Below are 13,316 nucleotides of genomic sequence, written 5' to 3'. Positions count from 1 at the left end.
ACAATCGCTTGAAAATATAAAGCGGGAAGGGCATTTTGAAATTGAATATGCGTTCCAATGTAGCCAAGAACGCGGCAAGGAACCGCGGTTTAAAAGCCCAAAGCTGTCCAAAATATACAACTGATCTTCAAATATATGCAGAGCAAACAAAACACACACGTTTTTACGGAATCTTTAAAAAATTAATTATCATCCATTGTAAAACTATTACACTTCATCATTGGTATTTAGTATCGATTGTTATACCGACTCCTCTTGATTGCCAATATTTATCGATTGGTTTGTATCGATATCATCAAAATAATTATAACATGCGAAAGATTACTTGTTGAAAAATTTACGTCACACATCTTCTTCCGAGATACTTTACCAGAATTTACAACTGATTTATTTCATAGAAGAGAGTTCATACGATACTTGACGTTCTATAGTTATCACAATGGTGTCACATGACCAATGGGACAGAAAACGCCATGATTCAGTCGGCTGAAAAAAGTTTATCAAAAGCATTACTGCACTTAAAAAACTTGAACAAAAACATCCAGGGTCACAACATACTTAATTTTATCGACCAAAGACACGGTAATACTAGTTAAGAAATATACTGATATAGTAAAGTAAAAAAAAAAAGATTCCAAATAGGACATATTGAGAGTCAAAATATGAATCAAGCAAGACACAGGTTGAGACTGTAAATTTTCGACTTTATTCCAAAGTCATTTTCAGACAGAATGAAGTCTTGAAGAGGACTTTGTTAACTCAACCTGTGTCTTGCTTGACTCGTATTTTGACTCTCAAGATGTCCGGTTTTCTCGGTTTTCTCGGAGTCTTTACTTTTTTAAATTGTCGGCTGGTCATGGTTTTTGGCCGTCTAAATACTGAATATATATTATTATATTAAGACTCATCATTCTTACCACCAGAAATATCGTTTTCCATCAAAGACGCCATCGTTATCACCGTCTACAAGGAAAAAGTTTAAATGCGAAAGTTAATATTCACGTTCAACTTTAGAAGCTACTGAGATATTTTTTCATTCCTAATAAACATAAAAAATGTAAAAAACGTACTTGCAAAGTCCAGTTCGACTCCAACGTAAATTTTCTCTCTGTCAAGAGGTAAAGTTCCGACATATCGAACCGTTCCTATGACGCTCAGATTTCCATTGAGCCTACTAACAGCTACTTGCATGCCTATTTCAATATTTCTGTGCGTTTTGGGTTTGGATCTAGGCGAAGATTGAGCGACGACTGCGTCGGCAGCGCGGCCTTTTTTATTAAGCCTAAACCGTTCTTTTCTCGGTGTGAGTGTTGGAACATACCAAGGCCGAGGTACATCGTCAGAATTATCATTACCATCATAATCTTTAGGCGACCAAGCAGGAATATTGCACTTCGGGCTTTCACCAACAGAAGAATCCTGAATGGAAAGTAAAATACCATAGAATAAAAAAATTATGAAAGCTCTTTCAGTCTATAACTATTTTACCTGTGTTTTGCTGTGTTGCATCAGCTCATCATTTTTTTTTATTTCAGCAGAACTATCTTTCTTATCATCCAAAGCAACGGCTAGTCCACCAACTCGTTCGTCTCCTCTTTTATTTTTTTCTTTCTCTTGGGTTTCCGGGGCTTGGATTTGGCAAACAACATTGTTGATATTGCTGAGTTTACGCAAGACATCGTTCATGAAACCCTTGATCTCTGAAATTTCTTGAACAAGGCTCGCATTTCCGCTGTTATGTGCCAAATTCAGTGCATTAACATTCCCTTCGATATTCTGAAGCCGTGTTGTGACTTGATCTAGCTTTCCTTCCAACTTTACTAGTTTTTGACCAGTAGTTTTGCTCAAATTTTCTTGTTTCTCGCTCAATCTCGACATCTCATTCCTCAATTCCTGAACAACGCTCGCATTTCCGCGCTCATGTGACAAATTTAGCACGGTAATTTTGCCCATAACATTCTTCTCAATGGTCTGAAGCCGTGTTGTGACTTGATCCAGCTTTCCTTCCAACTTTACTAGTTTTTGACCAGTAGTTTTGCTCAAATTTTCTTGTTTCTCGCTCAATCTCGACATCTCATTTCTCAATTCTTCGCAATTATGACATTGCACTCTGCGAAACTCGCATAGTTCAGTCTCGTGGTGAATTCTGTCTCGTTTGTTGACAACCATGTCGCAACCATCATTCGCACACGTAACCGGAGCAAACCCACATTCATCCAGATGATTTTTAAGTTTTTCAAGTTGAACTCTGGCGGCACAACCTCGTTCGACGTGATCACATTTGATGCGAAGTTCTGAAATACAATTCAACAAGATCCTGGGAGGTGTGACCAACGTTTCCACCGTCAAATCCTGTCGACATTCAGGACAAGTCTGCGAGTAATTCTGAACGTATTGATGGATACACGCGTTGCAGAAATAATGTTGGTTGTTCTGGCAACTCTTCGGGTCGTTGAGGACGTTAAAACATATCGTGCATTTGAAGTTCTCGCTAACAAGACCTTCGAAACGGTTCTCGTCGAATCCCGACGATGATGCCATTCAGAAACACAAATAGATCACCTACAAAATAAAGAAAGATTTGTAAAGATCGCACTCTGTGGAAATCGTTTGTTAAAACAACTATAATTTAAAGTTCTAATAATATTGTTACATTGTCGAACAATCTCCTTACAGAGATGAAAATAACATCAAATTATTCTTTAGAAGCGATTGTCTGTTTTAAATCTCGATTCCCTTTAGTAATTCTAGGATAAGGAAAACTATAACAACCGCTGTTATACTAAGTTTAAGGCGAAATTTGAACTTCCTGCTTCACAATGAATATTCGCCGACGAACGGCAAGCGTTAAAGCTTTAATCGCCTAAATTTATCCTTAGGAAAACACACTGCAAGACAGCAAGATACTAATGGATGGATGTGTTATGATAATGGCGAAAATACGCACTTACCAAGAGAGAAATTCAATTCCAAAGCGAACACATCGGCTTCGCAACAAATTCAAGTCCTTTCGTTTTCGCGTCGATTTGTGTCTTCGGAGAGTTCGTTGCATGTTTATATTCACTTGATATTTTGAATACCAAATTTCACTCTGCATCTGAGTATCAAATTACAAATTCAAAACAATCGCTTGAAAATATAAAGCGGGAAGGGCATTTTGAAATTGAATATGCGTTCCAATGTAGCCAAGAACGCGGCAAGGAACCGCGGTTTAAAAGCCCAAAGCTGTCCAAAATATACAACTGATCTTCAAATATATGCAGAGCAAACAAAACACACACGTTTTTACGGAATCTTTAAAAAATTAATTATCATCCATTGTAAAACTATTACACTTCATCATTGGTATTTAGTATCGATTGTTATACCGACTCCTCTTGATTGCCAATATTTATCGATTGGTTTGTATCGATATCATCAAAATAATTATAACATGCGAAAGATTACTTGTTGAAAAATTTACGTCACACATCTTCTTCCGAGATACTTTACCAGAATTTACAACTGATTTATTTCATAGAAGAGAGTTCATACGATACTTGACGTTCTATAGTTATCACAATGGTGTCACATGACCAATGGGACAGAAAACGCCATGATTCAGTCGGCTGAAAAAAGTTTATCAAAAGCATTACTGCACTTAAAAAACTTGAACAAAAACATCCAGGGTCACAACATACTTAATTTTATCGACCAAAGACACGGTAATACTAGTTAAGAAATATACTGATATAGTAAAGTAAAAAAAAAGATTCCAAATAGGACATATTGAGAGTCAAAATATGAATCAAGCAAGACACAGGTTGAGACTGTAAATTTTCGACTTTATTCCAAAGTCATTTTCAGACAGAATGAAGTCTTGAAGAGGACTTTGTTAACTCAACCTGTGTCTTGCTTGACTCGTATTTTGACTCTCAAGATGTCCGGTTTTCTCGGTTTTCTCCGAGTCTTTACTTTTTTAAATTGTCGGCTGGTCATGGTTTTTGGCCGTCTAAATACTGAATATATATATATTATATTAAGACTCATCATTCTTACCACCAGAAATATCGTTTTCCATCAAAGACGCCATCGTTATCACCGTCTACAAGGAAAAAGTTTAAATGCGAAAGTTAATATTCACGTTCAACTTTAGAAGCTACTGAGATATTTTTTCATTCCTAATAAACATAAAAAATGTAAAAAACGTACTTGCAAAGTCCAGTTCGACTCCAACGTAAATTTTCTCTCTGTCAAGAGGTAAAGTTCCGACATATCGAACCGTTCCTATGACGCTCAGATTTCCATTGAGCCTACTAACAGCTACTTGCATGCCTATTTCAATATTTCTGTGCGTTTTGGGTTTGGATCTAGGCGAAGATTGAGCGACGACTGCGTCGGCAGCGCGGCCTTTTTTATTAAGCCTAAACCGTTCTTTTCTCGGTGTGAGTGTTGGAACATACCAAGGCCGAGGTACATCGTCAGAATTATCATTACCATCATAATCTTTAGGCGACCAAGCAGGAATATTGCACTTCGGCTTTCACCAACAGAAGAATCCTGAATGGAAAGTAAAATACCATAGAATAAAAAAATTATGAAAGCTCTTTCAGTCTATAACTATTTTACCTGTGTTTTGCTGTGTTGCATCAGCTCATCATTTTTTTTTATTTCAGCAGAACTATCTTTCTTATCATCCAAAGCAACGGCTAGTCCACCAACTCGTTCGTCTCCTCTTTTATTTTTTCTTTCTCTTGGGTTTCCGGGGCTTGGATTTGGCAAACAACATTGTTGATATTGCTGAGTTTACGCAAGACATCGTTCATGAAACCCTTGATCTCTGAAATTTCTTGAACAAGGCTCGCATTTCCGCTGTTATGTGCCAAATTCAGTGCATTAACATTCCCTTCGATATTCTGAAGCCGTGTTGTGACTTGATCTAGCTTTCCTTCCAACTTTACTAGTTTTTGACCAGTAGTTTTGCTCAAATTTTCTTGTTTCTCGCTCAATCTCGACATCTCATTCCTCAATTCCTGAACAACGCTCGCATTTCCGCGCTCATGTGACAAACTTAGCACGGTAATTTTGCCCATAACATTCTTCTCAATGGTCTGAAGCCGTGTTGTGACTTGATCCAGCTTTCCTTCCAACTTTACTAGTTTTTGACCAGTAGTTTTGCTCAAATTTTCTTGTTTCTCGCTCAATCTCGACATCTCATTTCTCAATTCTTCGCAATTATGACATTGCACTCTGCGAAACTCGCATAGTTCAGTCTCGTGGTGAATTCTGTCTCGTTTGTTGACAACCATGTCGCAACCATCATTCGCACACGTAACCGGAGCAAACCCACATTCATCCAGATGATTTTTAAGTTTTTCAAGTTGAACTCTGGCGGCACAACCTCGTTCGACGTGATCACATTTGATGCGAAGTTCTGAAATACAATTCAACAAGATCCTGGGAGGTGTGACCAACGTTTCCACCGTCAAATCCTGTCGACATTCAGGACAAGTCTGCGAGTAATTCTGAACGTATTGATGGATACACGCGTTGCAGAAATAATGTTGGTTGTTCTGGCAACTCTTCGGGTCGTTGAGGACGTTAAAACATATCGTGCATTTGAAGTTCTCGCTAACAAGACCTTCGAAACGGTTCTCGTCGAATCCCGACGATGATGCCATTCAGAAACACAAATAGATCACCTACAAAATAAAGAAAGATTTGTAAAGATCGCACTCTGTGGAAATCGTTTGTTAAAACAACTATAATTTAAAGTTCTAATAATATTGTTACATTGTCGAACAATCTCCTTACAGAGATGAAAATAACATCAAATTATTCTTTAGAAGCGATTGTCTGTTTTAAATCTCGATTCCCTTTAGTAATTCTAGGATAAGGAAAACTATAACAACCGCTGTTATACTAAGTTTAAGGCGAAATTTGAACTTCCTGCTTCACAATGAATATTCGCCGACGAACGGCAAGCGTTAAAGCTTTAATCGCCTAAATTTATCCTTAGGAAAACACACTGCAAGACAGCAAGATACTAATGGATGGATGTGTTATGATAATGGCGAAAATACGCACTTACCAAGAGAGAAATTCAATTCCAAAGCGAACACATCGGCTTCGCAAAAAATTCAAGTCCTTTCGTTTTCGCGTCGATTTGTGTCTTCGGAGAGTTCGTTGCATGTTTATATTCACTTGATATTTTGAATACCAAATTTCACTCTGCCTCTGAGTATCAAATTACAAATTCAAAACAATCGCTTGAAAATATAAAGCGGGAAGGGCATTTTGAAATTGAATATGCGTTCCAATGTAGCCAAGAACGCGGCAAGGAACCGCGGTTTAAAAGCCCAAAGCTGTCCAAAATATACAACTGATCTTCAAATATATGCAGAGCAAACAAATCACACACGTTTTTACGGAATCTTTAAAAAATTAATTATCATCCATTGTAAAACTATTACACTTCATCATTGGTATTTAGTATCGATTGTTATACCGACTCCTCTTGATTGCCAATATTTGTCGATTGGTTTATATCGATATCATCAAAATAATTATAACATGCGAAAGATTACTTGTTGAAAAATTTACGTCACACATCTTTTTCCGAGATACTTTACCAGAATTTACAACTGATTTATTTCATAGAAGAGAGTTCATACGATACTTGACGTTCTATAGTTATCACCATGGTGTCACATGACCAATGGGACGGAAAACGCCATGATTCGGTCGGCTGAAAAAAGTTTATCAAAAGCTGATTTATCAAAGCATTACTGCACTTAAAAAACTTGAACAAAAACATCCAGGGTCACAACATACTTAATTTTATCGACCAAAGACACGGTAATACTTGTTAAGAAATATACTGATATAGTAAAGTAAAAAAAAAAGATTCCAAATAGGACACCTTGAGAGTCAAAATATGAATCAAGCAAGACACAGGTTGAGACTGTAAATTTTCGACTTTATTCCAAAGTCATTTTCAGACAGAATGAAGTCTTGAAGAGGACTTTGTTAACTCAACCTGTGTCTTGCTTGACTCGTATTTTGACTCTCAAGATGTCCGGTTTTCTCGGTTTTCTCGGAGTCTTTACTTTTTTAAATTGTCGGCTGGTCATGGTTTTTGGCCGTCTAAATACTGAATATATATCATTATATTAAAACTCATCATTCTTACCACTGAAAATATCGTTTCCCATCAAACACGCCATTGTTATCACCGTCTAAAAGGAAAAAGTTTAATTGCAAAAGTTAATATTCAGGTTCAACTTTAGAAGCTACTGAGATATTTTTTCATTCCTAATAAACATAAAAATGTAAAAAACGTACCTGCAAAGTCCAGCTCGACTCCAACGTAAATTTTCTCTCTGTCAAGAGGTAAAGTTCCGACATATCGAACCGTTCCTATGTCGCTCAGATTTCCATTGAGCCCACTAACAGCTACTTGCATGCCTATTTCAATATTTCTGTGCGTTTTGGGTTTGGATCTAGGCGAAGATTGAGCGACGACTGCGTCGGCAGCGCGGCCTTTTTTATTAAGCCTAAACCGTTCTTTTCTCGGTGTGAGTGTTGGAACATACCAAGGCCGAGGTACATCGTCAGAATTATCATTACCATCATAATCTTTAGGCGACCAGGCAGGAATATTGCACTTCGGGCTTTCAGCAACAGAAGAATCCTGAATGGAAAGTAAAATACCATAGGCATAGAATAAAAAAATTATGAAAGCTCTTTCAGTCTATAACTATTTTACCTGTGTTTTGCTGTGTTGCATCAGCTCATCATTTCTTTTTATTTCAGCAGAACTATCTTTCTTATCATCCAAAGCAACGGCTAGTCCACCAACTCGTTCGTCTCCTCTTTTATTTTTTTCTTTCTCTTGGGTTTCCGGGGCTTGCATTTGGCAAACAACAATGTTGATATTGCTGAGTTTACGCAAGACATCGTTCATGAAACTCTTGATCTCTGAAATTTCTTGAAAAAGGCTCGCATTTCCGCTGTTATGAGCCAAATTCAGTGCATTAACATTCCCTTCGATATTCTGAAGCCGCGTTGTGACTTGATCTAGCTTTCCTTCCAACTTTACTAGTTTTTGACCAGTAGTTTTGCTCAAATTTTCTTGTTTCTCGCTCAATATCAACATCTCATTTCTCAATTCTTCGCAATTATGACATTGCACTCTGCGAAACTCGCATAGTTCAGTCTCGTGGTGAATTCTGTCTCGTTTGTTGACAACCGCGTCACAACCATCATTCGCACACGTAACCGGAGCAAAACCACATTCTTCGAGATGATTTTTAAGTTTTCCAAGTTGAATTCGGTCGGTACAACCTCGTTTGACGTGATCACATTTGATTGGAAGCTCTGAAATACAATTCAACAAGATCCTGGGAGGTGTGACCAACGTTTCAACCGTCAAATCCTGTCGACATTCAGGACAAGTCTGGGAGTAATTTTGAACGTATTGATGAATACACGCGCTACAGAAGTAATGTTGGTTGTTCTGGCAACTCTTCGGGTCGTTGAGGACGTTAAAACATATCGTGCACTTGAAGTTATCGCTTACAGGACCATCAAACCGGTTCTCGTCAAATCCTGCCCCCTGCCCCTGGACTACAGATGATGCCATTCAGAAACACAAAGAAAATATTCTACACAATAAAGAAAGATTTGTAAAGATCGCATTCAGTGAAAATAGTCCTAGGAAACCCATACAAATGAGTTTAGGTGAATAAAAATACGTAAAACACTTGAGATATGTGTTAAAATGAATTAAAGTATATGTAATTTGTTACAAAACTTATATACTATATTATTGGGTAAGTTACGTCGCTAGTTGCATAGTCAAATAGCAGCGCCATTGGAGCACGCTACATACATGGTTCTAACAGTAGTTTTGTAGCAAATTACATATACTTTAATTCATTTTAACACATATCTCAAGTGTTTTACGGATTTTTATTAACTTCAACTCATTTGTCTGGGCTTCCTATGAAATAGTTCGTTAAAACAACTATAATTTAAATTTTAAAACCGGTTGACTCAGATTAATCTCTTTTTGATCAATTCTGTTTGTTATTAAGAACGAAAAAACAAAGTCTTAAAAGGTGTTTTGACCAATGAATCTGAGGTGACCAGTTATAAATCTCTAGTATCTACATAGGTAGCCCAACACTCGAGTTCCCGGCGCGTACACGCTACTCAGTGATTAGCATATATTAATTTATCCTAAGGTTGGCAACTTTATCACCAATTATCAATAATATATCACATACATACATGTCAAACTTCGATAAAAACTGAAAAACTACCACAAAATACTGCAAAATTATTAAATATAAATGAACTTGAATATATTTTCTAAATTCCGACATAGTTTTTAGCTTCAAAATGTATTGGCAAATACGGAAATTTGTTCATTTAAAATAAAGTTTTTGAAAATACATTGTCGAAATTTTCTTGTCGATAGGCGGGATCCAATTTACCCTACATTACGTCACCTTCGGAGAAATCCCGAGTCAATCCTATTTATTCTATTGGCTGCTGAAAAGTCGGAAAATTTCCGAAGATTGCTCCATGAGAAAGCAGCCAATAGGATTGACTCGGGATTTCTCCGAAGGTGACGTAATGCAGGGTAAATTGGATCCCGCCTATCGACAAGAAAATTTTAACAATGTATTTTCAAAAACTTTATTTTAAATTAAATGAACAAATTTCCGTATTTGCCAATACATTTTGAAGCTAAAAACTATGTCGGAATTTAGAAAATATATCCAAGTTCATTTATATTTATTAATTTTGCAGTATTTTATGGTAGTTTTTCAGTTTTTATCGAAGTTTGACATGTATGTATGTGATATATTATTGATAATTGGTGATAAAGTTGCCAACCTTAGGATAAATTAATATATGCTGATCACGGAGTAGCGTGTTCGCGCCGGGAACTCGAGTGTTGGGCTACCTATGAAATCTAGTATAGTCAAAATTTGTATTCATTACTATTCAAATGAAGGTAGCAACTTCAATCACAAGATTCACATGGGCACATGCTAACAATCCGAAAATACTTCAATTTATCGCTAAAACTAAGCTAAAATAACAAGAGAAACGAAATCTACCATAATTTTACTATACACTGACTATATTCTAATAATGAAAATAAGTTATGGAAGCAAGAAAAATGCGAAACGTTTTTGATATTTTACTCATTTTTTGAATAGGCCGATGCTGGACCCGCGCTGTGGACTTTTAAAAACGTTTGAATGAAAATGACGAGTTTGTAATCTGATCGGCTGTCACAACAGCGAGAATAAAAGACAGCCAATCAGATAGCAAATTCGTCATTTTCAAACGTTTTTAAAAGTCAACAGCGCGGGTCCAGCATCGGCCCATTCAAAAAATGAGTAAAACATCATAAACGTTTCGCATTTTTCTCGCTTCCATAACTTATTTTCATTATTAAAATATAGTCAGGGTATAGTAAAATCATCGTAGATTTTATTTCTCTTGTTATTTTAGCTTAGTTTTAGGCGTAAATTGAAGTATTTTCGGATTGTTTGCATGTGTCAATGTGAATATTGTGATTGAAGTTGCCTACCTTAAAATATATTATACTATATAATAGCTATCTACATTGCCTTGTCAGACCATAGGTAGCCCAATGTGCTGCAGCATTACGTACGTCACTTGGGTCACGTATATAGTATATAATAATATAATATTATTATATACTATAAACGTGACCCAAGTGACGTACGTAATGCAGCGCATTGGGCTACCTATGGTTAGACAAGGCAATGTAGATAGCTATTATATATAGTATAATATATCTTAAGGTAGGCAACTTCAATTAGTTAATTAAGTTTAAATGGTGAGCATATCAAGAACTACTGCATGGCACTATATCTATATGTAGCATTTTGCCCATGAGAGAAAGAGAACGGCGAATCGTTCGGGTTTTCAATGACAATGTGCTTGTGAATGCAAAGTTTTAATAATATTGCTACATTGTCGAACAATTTCGTTAATCGTTACAGAAATCAAAATAAAATCAAATTATTCTTTAAAAGCGATTGTCTGCTTTGAATTTCGACTGCCTTTAGTAATTCTAGGATAAGGAAAACTATAACAACCGCTATTATACTAAGTCTAAGGCGAAATTTAACCAAAGTTGAACTTCCTGCTTCACAATAAAATAATCACCGACGAAGGCTGAGTGTAAAAGCTTTAATCGCCTAAAGTTATTCTTAGGATAACACACTGCCAGACAGCAAGATACCGCTGGGGATGAAAGTGTTATGATATTGAACGAAAATACGCACTTACCAAGCGAGAAATTCAAATCCAAAGCGAGCACATCACAACAAATTCAAGTCCTTCCGTTTTCAGTCGATTTGTGTCTTCGGCAATCGGCAGGGCTCTCAGAACGTCATGCAGAATATTCCTTAAACTCGGCTGTTAAAAATTCCTTAAATGAGAAAACATTTCCTCAAAATCTGAAAATCGCGTGAAAATAGCTTTTAGCATTGCAATTTGCAAAATGGCGGTTCTGAATCAGGCAACGAAACAGAGGCAAGTCCTTCAAAAAAGGCGAAAATCGTAAAGAAAAAGTAAAACAGTGTGACAAAACACTGTAATAAGTAACGTTATTTTTGAGAATTGTTTGTTTTGGGGATGTTTTTAATCTAAAAATTAAAAAATTACCCGGTTTCAAACTTCCTTAAAAATTCTTTAAAACTTCCATTTCCTTAAAAGTCTCCTTAAAAGAGCCTAGTTTTCTTCAGTTTAAGGAAATTTCCTTAAAAATGAGAGCCCTGGTCTTCGGAGAGTTCGTCACATGTTTATTCCACTTGACATTTAAATTACAAATCCCACTCTGCATCTGAGTATCAAATTCAAAACAATCGCTAGAAACTATAAAGCGGGAAGGGCATTTTAATTTGAATGTAACCACGAGCCGCGTGACAGAGTCTTGCAACATTTTCAGGTGAAGTACAGTAGAAAAACTTGCTAAAATAGACAAAAATTATTACCTTTGCTAACTCGCCTGGCGAAAGCCTTTTAGTTGACACGTCGTGAAGTGTTGTGGTCTATTTCAGTCAGTTGTTATACCACAATTGAGGAGAAATCGTTTGAAAACGCTTCATATTTAAATGGCAACTTAAAGAAAACTTAAAACTATACATCACGCTGTTCAATGTTCAATACCAAATTTGAGGAGAAATCGTCTTGAAAACGCTTCATATTTAAACGGCAACTTAAAAAGACAACTCATTAAAACTAGACACGACACATCACGCTGTTCAAAAGCTAGCTATAGCCTGACCATCGTTAAACCATATCTATCACTCAAAGAATTCTAACAGTTTACTTTACCAAGTCCAAGAGGATTGCCGGCTTTCCCAAACTTTACCAAAGTTAGTAATTCTCTTGATCATGGCGGGAATTCATTCACTTTCGCAATAACGATGAAACAAACTCATTCAAAATGACCTGGAGAAAGTACACAAACAATTTCGACAGTAATATCACGGTTAATCTGACCGCCAATAGATCAAAATACAATCTTTTTTCGATAAAAAGCCATCATTCGATTCGATAACTATGATTAATTTCTTCGTGGAGGGAAAATTGATCCCTTTAAGTTGATACAAAACGGAAAAAAAATACAAAATGCAATCTTTTTTCGATTACAAAGCCATCATTTGAATCGATAACTGTGATTAAGTTATCCGTTTAGAGAAAATTGAGCAATTTCAGTTCATATACAACAAAGAAAGACCTTTATAGGAATACTTTTAAAATAAAAACACGATGTATTAACGATTTCTTCTGGTATAATATCGTGAAAGTGTAACCGCTTAAGACTGAAGTTAAGTTATTTTTATACATATATATGTTAAAACTTTGCATGTGTATATAAATTAGCTAAAATATGTTGTTGAAAGAGTACTTCTTTGTAAGAATACTACAAAACCACACGTCAGACTATTAAGAGGAGGTTTTTTATTATGTCGCGTATTTTGGCGGGAAAACGCTCAAAAGCTAAAATCTTTTCGGCGTACCACTCAAAATCCATTTATTTTACCTTTATTCTTTAGATTATTGTGTGAACTAAGTTTTGAACTGTATTTGGTGAATGCAAAACACCAAACAAAGGAGTTATTACAAAATATAATGCAGCAGCTATCAACAATGTTATAATGTCAACGCCATTATAACTGAAATGAATACAAAAGAAGCTTCGATTTAAGTGTCATTTTCTTCTCGGCGTATCCCGAGAAATCTTTTCATTTTCACAATATTTTGAGATTATACAGTAA

The 13,316-nt window shown here is 36.1% G+C and overlaps 3 protein-coding genes across 4 annotated transcripts; all 3 read right to left on the bottom strand.

Moving 5' to 3' along the window:
• Positions 1–14: 14 nt before the first annotated feature.
• LOC114538466 (TNF receptor-associated factor 3-like) lies at positions 15–3,708 on the bottom strand. Its single transcript, XM_028559646.1, has 5 exons — positions 2,952–3,708; positions 1,489–2,562; positions 1,071–1,419; positions 918–963; positions 15–486 (listed from the first exon to the last, which is right to left on the bottom strand). The coding sequence occupies exons 2-5, from the start codon at positions 2,539–2,541 to the stop codon at positions 435–437; spliced, it is 1,500 nt and encodes a 499-aa protein (XP_028415447.1). The 5' UTR covers positions 2,542–2,562; positions 2,952–3,708; the 3' UTR covers positions 15–434.
• A 980-nt stretch (positions 3,709–4,688) lies between these two features.
• On the bottom strand, positions 4,689–6,111 carry LOC114538465 (E3 ubiquitin-protein ligase PDZRN3-B-like). Its single transcript, XM_028559644.1, has 2 exons — positions 6,071–6,111; positions 4,689–5,681 (listed from the first exon to the last, which is right to left on the bottom strand). Exon 2 carries the CDS (start codon positions 5,658–5,660, stop codon positions 4,689–4,691), a length of 972 nt encoding a protein of 323 aa, XP_028415445.1. The 5' UTR covers positions 5,661–5,681; positions 6,071–6,111.
• Positions 6,112–6,451: 340 nt separating this feature from the next.
• Positions 6,452–11,398, bottom strand: LOC114538459 (TNF receptor-associated factor 3-like). Of its 2 annotated transcripts, none has more exons than XM_028559639.1 (5): positions 11,320–11,398; positions 7,748–8,645; positions 7,324–7,672; positions 7,172–7,217; positions 6,452–6,748 (listed from the first exon to the last, which is right to left on the bottom strand). In XM_028559639.1, the coding sequence occupies exons 2-5, from the start codon at positions 8,621–8,623 to the stop codon at positions 6,742–6,744; spliced, it is 1,278 nt and encodes a 425-aa protein (XP_028415440.1). In that variant the 5' UTR covers positions 8,624–8,645; positions 11,320–11,398; the 3' UTR covers positions 6,452–6,741. The 2 variants fall into 2 exon arrangements, with proteins under 2 accessions (XP_028415440.1, XP_028415439.1); XM_028559638.1 differs by having other exon boundaries at positions 6,452–6,727.
• Positions 11,399–13,316: the final 1,918 nt, after the last annotated feature.

This window comes from Dendronephthya gigantea, unplaced genomic scaffold (assembly GCF_004324835.1).
Source record: "Dendronephthya gigantea isolate DGI-Jeju-01 unplaced genomic scaffold, DenGig_1.0 000185F, whole genome shotgun sequence".
Classification (NCBI taxonomy): domain Eukaryota; kingdom Metazoa; phylum Cnidaria; class Anthozoa; order Malacalcyonacea; family Nephtheidae; genus Dendronephthya; species Dendronephthya gigantea.
This window is presented reverse-complemented; position numbering and strand designations above follow the sequence as displayed.

What these genes read in the sequence shown, in the direction of transcription:
- LOC114538466 (XM_028559646.1), bottom strand. Translation starts at nt 2,541, where the DNA reads ATGGCATCATCGTCGGGATTCGACGAGAACCGTTTCGAAGGTCTTGTT. An exon ending in TGCAACACAGCAAAACACAG is followed by an intron (nt 1,420 to 1,488) that starts GTAAAATAGTTA and finishes CTTTCCATTCAG; the next exon opens with GATTCTTCTGTTGGTGAAAG. An exon ending in AGTCGAACTGGACTTTGCAA is followed by an intron (nt 964 to 1,070) that starts GTACGTTTTTTA and finishes TTTTCCTTGTAG; the next exon opens with ACGGTGATAACGATGGCGTC.
- LOC114538465 (XM_028559644.1), bottom strand. Translation starts at nt 5,660, where the DNA reads ATGGCATCATCGTCGGGATTCGACGAGAACCGTTTCGAAGGTCTTGTT.
- LOC114538459 (XM_028559638.1), bottom strand. Translation starts at nt 8,623, where the DNA reads ATGGCATCATCTGTAGTCCAGGGGCAGGGGGCAGGATTTGACGAGAAC. An exon ending in TGCAACACAGCAAAACACAG is followed by an intron (nt 7,673 to 7,747) that starts GTAAAATAGTTA and finishes CTTTCCATTCAG; the next exon opens with GATTCTTCTGTTGCTGAAAG. An exon ending in AGTCGAGCTGGACTTTGCAG is followed by an intron (nt 7,218 to 7,323) that starts GTACGTTTTTTA and finishes TTTTCCTTTTAG; the next exon opens with ACGGTGATAACAATGGCGTG.